The sequence below is a fragment of the Monodelphis domestica genome, chromosome 7, assembly GCF_027887165.1.
Source record: "Monodelphis domestica isolate mMonDom1 chromosome 7, mMonDom1.pri, whole genome shotgun sequence".
NCBI classification, from domain to species: Eukaryota; Metazoa; Chordata; class Mammalia; order Didelphimorphia; family Didelphidae; genus Monodelphis; species Monodelphis domestica.
In genome coordinates, this window is record NC_077233.1 from 147189123 (window position 1) to 147202451 (window position 13329).

The 13329-nt window shown below is 42.6% G+C and overlaps 1 protein-coding gene across 3 annotated transcripts; it reads left to right on the plus strand.

Annotated features, from left to right (window-relative positions):
* The first annotated feature begins 6213 nt into the window (after positions 1–6213).
* On the plus strand, positions 6214–12002 carry IL32 (interleukin 32). Of its 3 annotated transcripts, none has more exons than XM_016424124.2 (7): positions 6214–6290; positions 6979–7130; positions 7962–8000; positions 8399–8449; positions 8835–8888; positions 9802–9861; positions 10438–12002. In XM_016424124.2, the coding sequence occupies exons 2-7, from the start codon at positions 7116–7118 to the stop codon at positions 10789–10791; spliced, it is 573 nt and encodes a 190-aa protein (XP_016279610.1). In that variant the 5' UTR covers positions 6214–6290; positions 6979–7115; the 3' UTR covers positions 10792–12002. The 3 variants fall into 3 exon arrangements, with proteins under 3 accessions (XP_016279610.1, XP_016279611.1, XP_056661771.1); XM_016424125.2 differs by having other exon boundaries at positions 6245–6290; positions 6992–7130; XM_056805793.1 differs by lacking the exon at positions 6214–6290 and adding an exon at positions 7253–7308 and having other exon boundaries at positions 6310–7130.
* Positions 12003–13329: the final 1327 nt, after the last annotated feature.

Genomic DNA, 13329 nt, shown 5'->3' on the forward strand with positions numbered 1-13329 from the left:
AGAGTACCCCTGAGGGGTTAGGGATACCTTTTAAATATCAGCAGGTTGATCTCCAGTTCTTGTGTGTTCTCACTGGTATCCATCACTGATTATGGTTAATATCTCTCTTATATCACTGAAAACTTCTGATAATTAGCATGCCAGTATCCTTTTTGTAATGAACATCAATTAGCTTTTATAAAAGGATATTTACTTAGAAGATATCACAAGAATAGAAATTAAAAAAAATAAAAATCCTTACCTTTTGTCTTAGAATCAATACTGTATATTGGTTCTAAGGCAGAAAAGCAGTAAGGGTTAGGTAATGGGGGTTAAGTGACTGGCCCAGGATCACACAGCTAGGAAGTGTCTGAGACCAGACTTGAATCCAAGACCTCCCATCTCTGGGTCTGACTCTCAATCCACTGAGCCACCCAGCTGCCCCCAGAAGAATACAAGTATTAACACACTCTCTCCTAAATACAAAATCTATTAGTAGGAATCAAGGGAGGGAAGAGTGGATTCAAGCTTAAAAGTAGCTACTATAAATATTTTCCCCACCACCTTTACTTCTGAATGTGGCTGAGTTAATGGACAAGTTGCTCACCCCCACACTGGGATGGCACCTCACCTGGCTTTTCCATTATATACGGCCATGTCTTTCCTAGATGTAGCCTTCCCAGATTTTTCCCTATGAGCTGGTACAGCTCTTTTTCTGGGCATGCCCTGGGAATGGAGCTTCCATTGGCCAGAATCCCTGTTACACTGTACCCAGTTTCATCCTGGGACTCCTCTATCCAGGCCTCCTCGCTGGAATTAAGGGGAACTGAGATTTAGGAGTTACCGATCCTGCTCTGTGACCTTTCCCTCCCTCTTCAGCCCACTCTGTTTCCTCAGGCACCCTGGGAGTTTGTTGTCTTTTCAACATGGGTTGAACTCACATCTGTCCCTTACCTGCTGTTCTCCAACTCTTATCCAGGATGACATCAATGAACATTTGTTGAATGCTGTTGATCCCAACCGTCAGAGTCAGGATCAGGTGGGTCCCAAAGGCTCTAGTTTCTCCCTCTATCCTTCTCCTTTGTCCCAGCATCAGTGCCACAACTGTTCCCTACTGTGATGGCCTTTTACCCACCACGACCATTTTATTCGTTCTCCCTTTGTTACTTGCCTCAGCCCCTCTTACTCCCTTGCCCTCTGATCTCTATTGCCTATCCCTAGTCTGGGGTATATAACTAAAGTCTCCTGGCATGCAGACTAGGGAGGAAAGTACTCTATTCATTGAATATGGGAAGGAAGGGTAAAGGGAAGGTAAAGAAGAAAGAAAAATCTGCCCTGGAAATGGGAAAGGCAGATGGGCATTGGGAGATACTGTTCTATATCTATGTAACTCAGGCTTAAGACTGTTAACCTAAAGTTCCTTTGCTTCCTTTCAGGCCCTTGCTAGGCATTCCAGCCCCAGGATGCTGCTGGAGCCCCAAATAAAGATTAAATCAGAGCGCTCCAGTTATGTTTCTCAGCTAACATTTGATTCAACACTGGAGATGGCTCTGTCTATCTGGGATTTCATGCTGAAAGAGGTTAAAAGTTTGTGGCAACAATTGCTGAACTGGTTGAAGAAAATATTTACTACCCTAAAGGATGCTGCCATTTCCTTGTGGGAGGGAGTAATTCAGGCAATGAATAATATAGTGGAATGGTTTGAGGATCTGTTTTAATTCTCTCCATAGCAGAAAGGGCTGCATGTCATGGGTACCCTGTAAGACTTCTAGATTTAAGGTAATTTAAAATTTTTTTCAAATTATAAATTTCACAAATAAAAAAAGAAGAAGATAGGGGAGAATTTCCATGAACACAGCAGACCAACAAAAGAAAATTCTATATGTAAACCTACATATCTATATCATGCCATCTTCTTTTTTTAAAAACCTTTACTTTGCATTTTAGAATTAATACTATATATTATTTCCAAGGAAGAAGAGTGGTAAGTGCTAGGTTAAGTGACTAGACCAGGGTCACACATCTAAGACCTCTTTAAAGCCAGATATGAACCCAAGAACTACCATCTATAGACCTCCCTCTCAATCCAGTGAGCTATCTACTCCACCCCCCCCCAATACAATTTACTTAAAAAACAAACAAACAAAAATCTCTTATCTTAACCTCACTTCTAAGACCCAAGAGCTGCAAGGGCTAGGCAATCAAGGTTAAGTGACTTGCCCAAGGTCCACAGCTTGAAAGTATTTGAGGCCAGATTTAATGAATGCCATACCATTTGCTTTAAAAAAAATAATAAATCCTATATATTACATTGAGATCTCTCTTGACTGTTCTGTGCTTCTTTCTGACTTCTGCATATTTTAAACAAGTTTCTGTGGCCTTCTTTTTCTGATGATTCCCTCTAAACCTTACATCCAGTGTCCTGATGGGCTGCACCAAGTTCAAGCTTTGAGGCCTTCTGGACAATGCTGTCTCTCTCCCAAAATGGCAGCCCATCGGTGCTTGATGTTAGCAGCAGGGATGTGTATGTGTGTGTGGGGGAGGGAGGGAACAAGCATTCATTGAGGTGAGGGACTACTATGTGCCAGACCCTGTGCCAAACATTTTACTAATACTCTCAGATTTTGTCTTCTCACAAACTCTGGGAACCAGCTGCTATTATTTTTCCCACTTGGCAGTTGAAGAAACTGAGGCAGACAGAGGTGAAATGACTTGATCAGTTACATGCCTGACCAGTGTTGGAGGCCAATTGTGAACTCAGATCTTCCTGCCTCCAGGCCCAGGACTCTCCCAACAGGCCAAGCTGCCCTTCTCAGAAGAATAGCTTGGCCAGTTTGACTAGAGCTCCCCCAGCTTCCTTTCCTTGTCATCAACTGAGGCAGAGTTTTTCCTCCCTCCATGCTCTGCTCCCAGGGAGACTTTGGGAGAGGTCTAGAAGAGGGGAGAGCAGAGCAGAGCAACCTCCTGGAGAGTGGGCTCAAAATGAGACTAGAGAAGGGTGGCCACCCACAGTAGCACAGTTGCTGAGAGGGCAACTTAAAAGCAAGGCAGATTGAAGCAGGTATAAGGAAGGAACTACACACACTTGGGCAGAGCCATCAGGAGTCCTGGGTAGGGTAAGCTGAAACAAGAATGTTTTGGGTGGATCTAACATCTGGGGAATTCCAAAAGACTTTGGAGCCAACTGGGGTCAGGTGACATTCTGGGTGTAGATAATCTTTAATCACCTACCATTGGACTGAAGCAGTGTGATGTGAGTTTTTGTTGTTGTTGCTTTTAATTGTGTGTGTGAGATGTCTTCTGTCATGGAATGAGCAATCTGGAAATGTGTATTGCATGGAAGCCCTGGCAGAACCTATATCAAACTATGTCCTGTCTCAGGGAAGGAGAGGGAGAGAGTCTGAATGGTCAAATGTCAGAGAACAATGGTCAAAAATGGTTTCTACACCTGATCCAAAGAAATAAAAGGGGATAACGTTAACAAAATACCATTGTGGTTCTTCTGAAAGAACACAAGATTAATAATATCAAGGAAACTAATGAAAAAATATATATATATAAAGGAAGGAGACCTAGTAGTACCAGATCTTAAACAGTACTATAAAGCAGTGATCATCAAAACAATATAGTACTGGTTAAGAGATAGAAGGGTGGATCAATGGAAAAATGACTTCAGTAATTTGAATTTGATAAACTCAAAGATTCTGGCTTTTGGGACAAAAACCCGCTATTTGACAAAAACTGTTCATAAAATTGGAAAATCATATGGTAAAAATTAGTTTTAAATCAACATCTCATGCCCTATACCAAAATAAATTCAAAATGGGTAAATGACTTAAATATAAAAGGGGAAAATCTTAAATAAATTAGGAGAACACAGAATAGTATACCTGTTAGATCTATGGGAAAAGAAAGAATTTAAGACCAAGCAACAGACAGAGAACATTTCAAAATATAAAATGGATGATTCTGATTATATTAAATTAAAAAGATTTTGTTTAAATAAAACCAATGCAGTCAAAATTAGAAGGGAAGCAACAGACTGGGAAAAGGTTTTATAACAAAATTCTCTGACAAAGGTGAAATTTATCAAATATATAAGGAATTAAGTCAAATATAGAAGAAATCAAGTCATTTCCCAATTGACAAAAGGTCAAGGGATATGAATAGGCAGTTTTCAGACAAAGAAATAAAAACTATCAATAATTACACAAATAAGTGTTCTAAATCCCTCCAGAGTAGAGAAATACAAATCAAAACAACTCTGAGGTATCACCTAGTGGACTGGCCAATATGACAATAAAGGAAAATAATAAATGTTGGAGGGGATGTGGCAAAATGGGGAGACTACTGCATTGCAAATGGAGTTATTAATTGATCTAACCATTCTGGAAGGCGATTTTGTATTACGCCAAAAGAATGTTAAAAGAATGCATACAGGGAAAGAGAGAGAGAGGTGGAAAACTAGCTTGTGCACCTACCTACTCACGCAGTGGTCACACTGAGCATGAGCATGCAAAGGGGATATTGGGTAAGAGAGTCCTGGGGAGCAAAGTCTATCCACACACTTTCTTATTCAGTGCTCTGGCTGTGGGAGAAAGGAATCTGAATGGCTACACTTGCTGTATCCTTTCAATTTCCTGTTGTTGGAAAGAAATCATATGGTTTATAGTCATTGCTTGGTCTAGTTCAGAGGCAATTTGAATACTTAATCAGATAATTGGCCAGGGGCCAGGGGAAAATGCTTATCTTCTGTGCCCTGTGCCCTCCTGTGGAGAACAACACACAGTATGCAAAGGTCCATAATAAAATTTCATGTTAGAAGAGATAATGGAACCTCATTTAGTAGAGATACATTTAGTAGACTGAAGACACCTTCTCTTGTGTGGATGCCCAGATTTGTTCCATGGCCCTGTTGCAGTCAAGCTGGGCTGTGCTAAACAGCTATCATCCCTGTCCATTGGCCTGTGGACATCAGGTGTCTTTTTATAGAAGAGGAAACTGAGGCTAAGGAAGGGAAATGACATGTTCAAGGCCGCATAGTAATGAGGTATCTCAGACATTCTGCCTCATCCCAGATGTTTATTCCTGATCAGTCAATCCTCTGGATGTTGTATTTGGGGTTCTGTGAGTCTGGGAAGAGCTATATAAGGTTATGATCAGATTGGGGGATGGAGCAGATTGAATGACTACAGGGGGTTGGACTAAGCAGTTTCATTTTCCTCCTATTGAGAAGAAATCATGTGACGTGTAAGCATTGCTTGGTTTACCTCCCACCCCCCAATTTTTTTTAAATTAATAAAACCCTTACCTTCTGTCTTGGAATCAATACTGTACATTGGTTCCAAGGCAGAAGAGCAATAAGGGGTAGGCAATGGAGTTGCCCAGGGTCACACAGCTAGGAAGTGTTTGAGGTCAGATTTGAAGCCAGGACTATTCCATCTCTGCATCTGGTTCTCAATCCACTGAGCCACCCAGCTGCCCCTCCAAAATCTTTTTTATCTAAGTAATTGGCCATAAGAAATAAGGTATGGTGGTACTAGAGAAATTAGAAAAATAAAAATTCTCCTAGCTCTCCAATTAAGAACAAGAGATAATGTGCAATATTAAAGAGAAGATGCAAAGAGTAGATCATGTAAATTTAAAAAATTAATACCCAATACTCCAAGTATTATATTTATAAGATTTATTAATAATAAACTTGAATCAAAGGAAAATAAAAAGGCTAGAGAAGCAGAGAGAGCTCACCAGCCTCACCAGTGAAAAAGAGAACAAGGGAGGTGTTACCCAAAGCTTAAAAACCATAATGTAATGGATGCAGGTAAATAGAAAGGGGAAAGGATTCTTGGGACAAGGAAAGAATTCTGGGAGATGAAGTCCAAAGGATATAAAATTTCCACTTATACATTAGTTAACTTTAGGTGGAGATAATAATGATATTAATGATGATAATAATAATGATAAATTAGCATTTATAAAGCATCTGCTCTTTGTCATGCACTTCAAGCTCTGGGATCAAGATGTGGTTATTATCCCCATTTTGAAGTTGAGGAAACTGAGGCAAATAGAGGGTCAGTGACTTGCTCAGGTTAGTAAATGTGTGAGGTCAGTTTTGGACCCAGGTTTTCCTGGCTCCAGGCTCAGCTCTCTATCCACCATATCACTTGGCTGCCTTAAAAACAGAAACTTTGACAGTGCAACTAAAGCTCCACCCCTTCCTCTCAGTTCTTTCTCCTTATATATATCAAGGCAAACTCTGCTCTCTGCATACTGTCCTGCCAGAAGGAAGCAGGAGCCCAAGGCTGGAAGAGGTGAGAGCAGAGACAAGGGAAACTCCAGGAAAGTGGGCTAAAAGAATGCTAAGGATGATGGTTGAGAGGAATAGGGAATCTGTGGGGCACAGGACAGAGATCAGCCTAAATGCTGTCATTGGGGGGGGGGGAGAAGGGAGGAAAAAGGATCTGGAGGGTGAGGTGGGCTAAGGCATGGGCTAAGGGGATGGCAAGTGGAAGATAATGCTCCCAAATCCTGTGAAGTCTCATTTCCCAGGAGACTGGGCATGGGCATGAAATGGAGTTTCAGAAACTTTGAACCTCCATGAATATGTCTTGGTTTCAAAGAATTATGGGGCTGCTGTATAGAGCTTGACAAGTAAGTGTTCTGAGTGACAAGGTCTATCTGAAAAAAGCTCCTGTACCTTTTGGTTACCCTTTTTCAAAAGCCATTTCTTTTCTGCAGTTAATTGACTGAACAGGTTGTTTATGTTTTAACAAACTGACCATTCTTATCTGTGAGTTTGTTTTCCTGTAGTCCCATGCCTAGATTCCAGGAGCTGGTTAATGTAGCCAGCCAGAATAAAGGAAGAATTTCCTTTGGTCTTGTTTTCATGTATGAAAGAAGCCTTCAAGGAAAATCTAATTGAGCTGTTGTATCCAGATAGATTTGTCTGCAGTCATCTCCCCTGATCCAAGTTAAAAAATTGTTGACCGTGTCTCTAAGTTTTTTCCTTTAGGTACCACAATTGCCTTAATAGAAATCAACACTAACTCCTCTCCAGATCTCCCAGATCAATCTCCTCTTCTCCTAAACCCTGTTTGTTCTCTCAGACATCTCAGTCCTTTACAAGCAGGTCTAACATGTGCTATTCAAAGGTAAGTAAGCCCAGGGACCTAAATAAGACTTGGGAAGGCTGAAAGTAGGGGCAGGAGGGAGGGATTATCTCTGGATTGCTGTATATCCCATTTGTTTTACACCCTCTCCCCTTGCCCCAAAGCATGTAGGGTTCTGAGATGTGGGACTCAGGCAGGACTGATCACCAAAGGAGAGAGAGTAGGTACCTTATGAATGTTTGTTGCATAAAATGAATGGTAATCCTATTTGCCATTCATTTGGTTAACAAATATTTCATATACGTTTCATTATTTGCGAAAGTGTCTATGAAATGAGAAATCAGTAGAGGGGGCAGCTGGGTGACCCAGTGGATTGAGAGTTCAAATCTGGTCTCATACCCTCCCTAGCTGTGTGACCCTGGGCATGTCACTTAACCTCCACTGCCTAGCCCTTACCACTCTTCTGTCTTGAAACCAATACACAGTATTGATACACACAGTATTGATTCCAAGATGGAAGGTAAGTGTTTAAAAAAAAAGAAGGAAAGAAATCACCAGAAAAATATGAACCATTCTAATTGTTGTGAACAACAAAAATGATTATTGTAGCCTGGGACCATAAGAGTTGCTCTTTGGGGTTCTGGGTGGAGAGAGACCATGTGACTCCTCTCAGAGGGTACACCTACCAGGGATGAAGCTCACATGCTGGAGATAGACTCTCCTTTCCTAGCTTCCAGGGGAGGGCCACAGGAGTGGGGAATAGAGGGAATAGGAGGGGGCTTTCCTCCTGCCAGAGGGGTTATGTTTCCCTTACTACATTCTATTAGGGAGAGGGTCTGGGAAAGGGACTTAATCAGACTCTTTCCTCCATAGATGTCAGTCTCATCATATGAGGAATTCAGGGAATATTTGGTAAGTCAAACATGTATATTCCTTTCTTGAGCTTCCATATCTTGGTCACTGGGAAAGCAGAATAAATAATCAAAGCACCTCATGGGTGGAGATGACCTTAGAGATCACCTGGGATCATCCTAAGGTCATCAATTTAGAGGTGGAAGGAGAAATCATCAAGTTCTACCATCTCCTAGGGAGAACAACTGAGGCCCAAGAGGGCAAAGGGAATTTGCCTAATTTAACAAAGCAAATCTATTAGCGGGTTTAGGTGAGATCTAATTTCTTCTTCCTCCACTTTTCCCTTACCTTACTCTCAAGTCCTTCAGGTAGGGAGGGAGATTTGGGATTTAGCCAGAGAGGAGGTCCAGGATCCACCTGTGCCTTCCCAACATCGATACTCTCTTTACTTTTCACAGCACCTTTGCACAGACGAATTCTGTGATGGTATTAGAGTTTTGGAAGAAGAGGTAGGTTTTGAATTCTAGACCTGAATCCTGGGCCAAGGGTTAGATATTTAGATTCTTTTAGCTTTCCTTAGTGGTATTGGGATGTTTGGGGTAAAGGCCATACCTGGCATATTAACAACATCTTGCTCTCAAACATCCCTTGAAACTTTTCTGAGCATGTCTCCATTCTTAATGTCATGAATGCTTCACAGCAGTGATGATTATTGCCTCCATCATGCTAGATGGGAAACCGAAACTCAGAAATTCATTTCCCTGAATTGGAGACAGAAATAGGAATCTAGTGTCCTGGCTATCAGTTCCAGGAGGCTGGGAACTTCCCATTATTAGGTAGAGGAAAGGTATGAGGAGACTGAAGGTAAGGATCAAAGTTATTTTCTCCCAATAGAAGGAGGATTCATCAGACTCAGAAGATATTGAGAATTTGACCTCTAAGTATCAGGTAAGCCTTGATTTCCCAGTTCAGTCCTTTCTTCTTCCATCTTTCATGTCCCACTCTCTTTTTCTGAGGCTCTGGATTTATTCTCCCAACCTATATACTCATTAGCTGTTTAGGATCTGCAAACAAAGGCACTGCTCCCTGCCTCCCCATTCTAGGTGTACCCCTGAGAGGCTGGGGGTTTCTTTCTAAGGTCAAATAGTCAATCTCCCATTCTTCCAGCACCCATCCCTAATTGTGGTTAATGTCTTCCCTATATTATGGATAACACCTCAAGGACAGCATGCCAGCATCCTTTTTGTCGTTCATATCAATTAGCTCTTAGAAAAGAACATTTACTGAGAAGATATGGCAAGATTAGACATTCTAACACATCCCTCTATGCTAGTGTGTCTAAATCAACAGAATCTGCTGACCAGAATCAGGGGAAGAAAAGGCCCAAACTTAAAGTAGTTACTACAAATATTCACCTTCACCTTTGAATGTGAGAGGATTAATGGATGAGTCATTCCATTCTCAGTGAGGTCTGTTCCCCGCCAGGCTGAATTCTACCACTCAGTATAACCCGGGCACCTTACCTGGCCCTCACACCATACATTCTCCTGCCTCTCCTGGATATAGTCTCCCCAGCCCCCTCCTATTAGCCGAGCTCTGGGAGGGGGCCTTCCTCCTGCCAGAAGCCCTGCTACCTGTCCCCGGTTTCTTCCAGGGACTCCTCTCCCATGCCTCCTCACCAACATTCAAGGGAACTGAGGTGAAGACTTCTTGATTCTGTTCAGCGACCTCCCCCTCTTTTCACTCTGATCTGTTTCTTCATACATTCTGGATGCTCCTTGTCTTTCCAACATGGGTGGGCATGGGGCTGCCTGAGCCTGTCCATCTATCTCTTACCTGCTGCTCTCTACCTCTTGTCCAGGATAAAATCCAGCAATCCTTATTGGATAATGTTGATGCCAACTTTCGGAGACGAAATCCGGTGAGTCCCAGGCTCTAGTTCCTTCCTCTGTCCTCCAGCATCATTGCCATATGGACGTCTTTACTTCTCTCCTTTTTTAAAAAATTAAATTAAATTAAAAAAAAATTTAACCCTTACCTTCCATCTTACAATCAATACTGTGTATTGGTTCCAAGGCAGAAGAGTGGTAAGAGCTAGGCAATGGGGGTTAGGTGACTTGCCCAGGGTCACACAGCTAGGAAGTTTCTGAGGCCAAATTTGAACCCAGGACTTCCCATCTCTGGGCCTGACTCCCAATCCACTGTTTTTTGTTTTTTTTTTTAACTACTTTTGGCCCTGTTATTCATTCTTCCTTTGTTATTTGTCCTGGTCTTTTTACCCCTTGGCCCTCTATTCTCTGTTACTGACCCCTCTGTCTAGTAGATGGAATGAAAACCACCTGTCTGACAGAGGTCTTGGTGGAAGGGACAATGGAAGGGAGGGTAAAGAAGAAAGAAAAGTCTGCCCTGGGAATGGGAGAGGACACTGGGGGACAGACAATGCTCTCTATGTATGTGATTAGGACTGTTAACCTGAGTTTTCTGGGCTTCCCCTTAGGTCCAGGCTACCTATTCCATCTCACAGGAATTGGGCTTGGTGAACTTCATAAGGAATGATGAAGAGGACTCCAAACCTGCTGATGCTCCCAGACAGTCTGGTTCTTTACTAGAAAGGGCCTTGGCTTTTTGGGATGCCATGCTGAAAAAGATTAAGAATTGGTGGAAAAAATTGCTTACTTGGTTAGAAGAGATGCTTTCTGCCCTGAAGAGAATGGCAACTTTCTTGTGGGAGGGAATTAAGGATGGAGCAACTTTCTTGTGGGAGGGAGTTAAGGATGGAGCAATTTTCTTGTGGGAGGGAGCAGTGCATGCAGTGACGACTGTATGGGAGTGGTTACAGGGCCTGTTTTGATCCCCTCCATTTAATTCCCCCCCTTTCCATAAAGAGGGCCCAATATCATGGGTATCTTGTCAGATTTCTGTATTTAGGGTGATATTAATTTGAAAGATTATAAAAACATTACAAAAGATAGAAGAGGCTGAATTTCCATGCACATAACAGAACGCCAAGAGAAGTGTGTAAACCTTCTTTCTATTTCATGGTGTGGGAATTTATTTTTCATATACTGTATGAATTGCTGTAATTAGAGAGAATTCCTGTGTTCCCCCGTCTGGGGCCTGGGTCAGAGATATCATGTAGCAGGCTGCCTTTTTCATTTTCTTTGTTCTTGGAAATCCCAAAGAACATCATCCCTTTGGACAGAATTTGGTTAAGAAATGAAGGAGGCAAGGCTTCTTTTCCTGTGGACTTGACTGTCCACCTGTGGGGGTGGATCAGTGGATGGAGCACTTATCACCAATTAAAGATGTCTGGGGGACAGACAATGCTATCTATGTATGCAATTAGAACACCTTGGGGTGTTCAAGGGAGAGGCTGAACAATGAGCTCCTAAAGAACTATTTATTGGACTACCTGACCCAGTTCAGGTCATCCCTGGTCAGGAGAGAGCCATGGAAAATTATATCCCTTTATCACCTGATAATGACGATTATCTGTGAAAACCTGGTTCCTCTCAGCAATGAGATACAGTGCAAAGCTCTGGGACAATCCTGAGACTTTTTTTTTAAACCCTTACCTTCCATCTTGGAATCAATACTGTACATTGGTTCCGAGGCAGAAGAGTGGGAAGGGCTAGGCAATGGGGGTCAAATGACTTGCCCAGGGTCACACAGCTGGGAAGTGTCTGAGACCAGATTTGAACCTAGGACCTCCCATCTCTAGGTCTGGCTCTCAATCCATTGAGCTACTCAGCTGCCCCCAATCCTGAGACTTCTGATGGGGAAACTATCCACCTCCAGAGAAAGGGAGTTGTCTTTCACACCAGTGTATTTATGGTTTTATTTTGGGGTTTTGGTTATGTATGAGTTTGCTCTGACAACAAGAGCCAGTATGGAAGTGTGTTTTGCATGATAATAAAAATGAAAAAATAAAATAAACAATAAACCTGACATAATCAATAAGTATATTCTTGCTCTGAAAAACCAGTCTCTTGAGATCCTTTGAATCTTAACAATACTATTTGCTTTTTAACAATGATTAATAAATTCTATACATCACATTGAGATCTCTCTTGACTGTTCTGTGCTTCTTTATGACTTCTGCACATTTTTAACAAGTTTCCATGTTTCCCACTAAACCTTACATCCAGACAGTGTCCTGATGCATCCTGATGGGCTGCACCAAGTTCAAGCTTTGAGGCCTCCTGGGCAATGCTGTCTCTCTCCCAAAATGGTAGCCCATCAGGGCTTGATGTTAGCAGCAGGGATGTGTGTGTGTGTGTGTGTGTGTGTGTGTGTGTGTGTGTGTGTGTGTGTGCTTAACAAACTAAAGTTACCAGTTAAGCTCCAAATAACTGAGGCAACAGTTTTGGAGAAATTGGGAAATCCTCCAGGTGAAGAATCAAAGGGTTATCCAGAAAAGGCATCTGCCCCAGGGATGGAGTCATTCCAGTCTATGGGAACTGGGCAGTCTGCCTCCCATGTAGCAGCCATCTTAGCCAGAAGTCAGCAGTGAGAATTTTGTGTGTAACTTTATTGTTGTCTTTCAATTGTGTCTGACTCCTCGTGAGCCCATCTGGGGTTTTCTTGGTAAAGATACTGCAGTGGTTTGCCATTCCTTCTCTAGCTCATTTTAGCCATGAAGACTTCAGAGAAAAATGGTTATAAGCGACTTGCCCAGAGTCTACAGCTAGGAAGTGGCTGAGACCAGATTTGAACTCAGGAAGAAGAGTCTTCCTGACTTGAGACGTGGCACTCTATCAACTGTGCCATCTAGCTGCCCAGCATATAATTTTCCATGCCCTTTAATATCATGGCCATAGAGGTGAGGTGAGTGGGGCTCTCTGGCTTGGGAACAGTGTTGAGAGGCTTTCCAGAAGAGGCTGCAGGGCAGCAGGCTCTGCCACATGTAGTCTGAAGACCTGAACTGGTCCACATTTGTGGTGGCCTCTCCTTCTGTCTGCCCAAGAGCTCCATGGCCTTCAGTGGTCACCTTCTCCAGGAGGCCTTCCTTGGCTTGCCAGAACCCACATTCTTTGAGTTTCTCCAGCCCTCACTTCTGCACTGTGTTCCCTCTCTTTTGAGCTGGCTTTGGGGTTGCCTTTGCCTCCCCCTCAGTGTTTGAGGTGCCTGCACTAGCTGCTAGGGTGCTTGAAGGCAGGAAGGCAAAGTCCCAGCAACCTTTGCATATGTTATCGCATGAAAGCACTGCCATCACCTATAGCAATCTATTTACTGCCTCCGGAAGGGGGAGGGAGAGAATCTGAAAGGTTAAAATGGCAGAGAACAGTCGTTGTCTTTCTTTCCCATCCTGCTACTTATGGTTTTCTTTTGAGGTTTTGGTTCTGCATGAGTTTGTTCTTACAGTGACGGATATGGAAGTGTGTTTTGC

Bases quoted from the DNA above. Each gene is read 5' to 3' on its own strand.
- IL32 (XM_016424124.2), top strand. The intron at 8,450-8,834 runs GTAGGTTTTGAA...TTCTCCCAATAG, and splicing joins TTAGAGTTTTGGAAGAAGAG to AAGGAGGATTCATCAGACTC. The intron at 8,889-9,801 runs GTAAGCCTTGAT...CCTCTTGTCCAG, and splicing joins ATTTGACCTCTAAGTATCAG to GATAAAATCCAGCAATCCTT.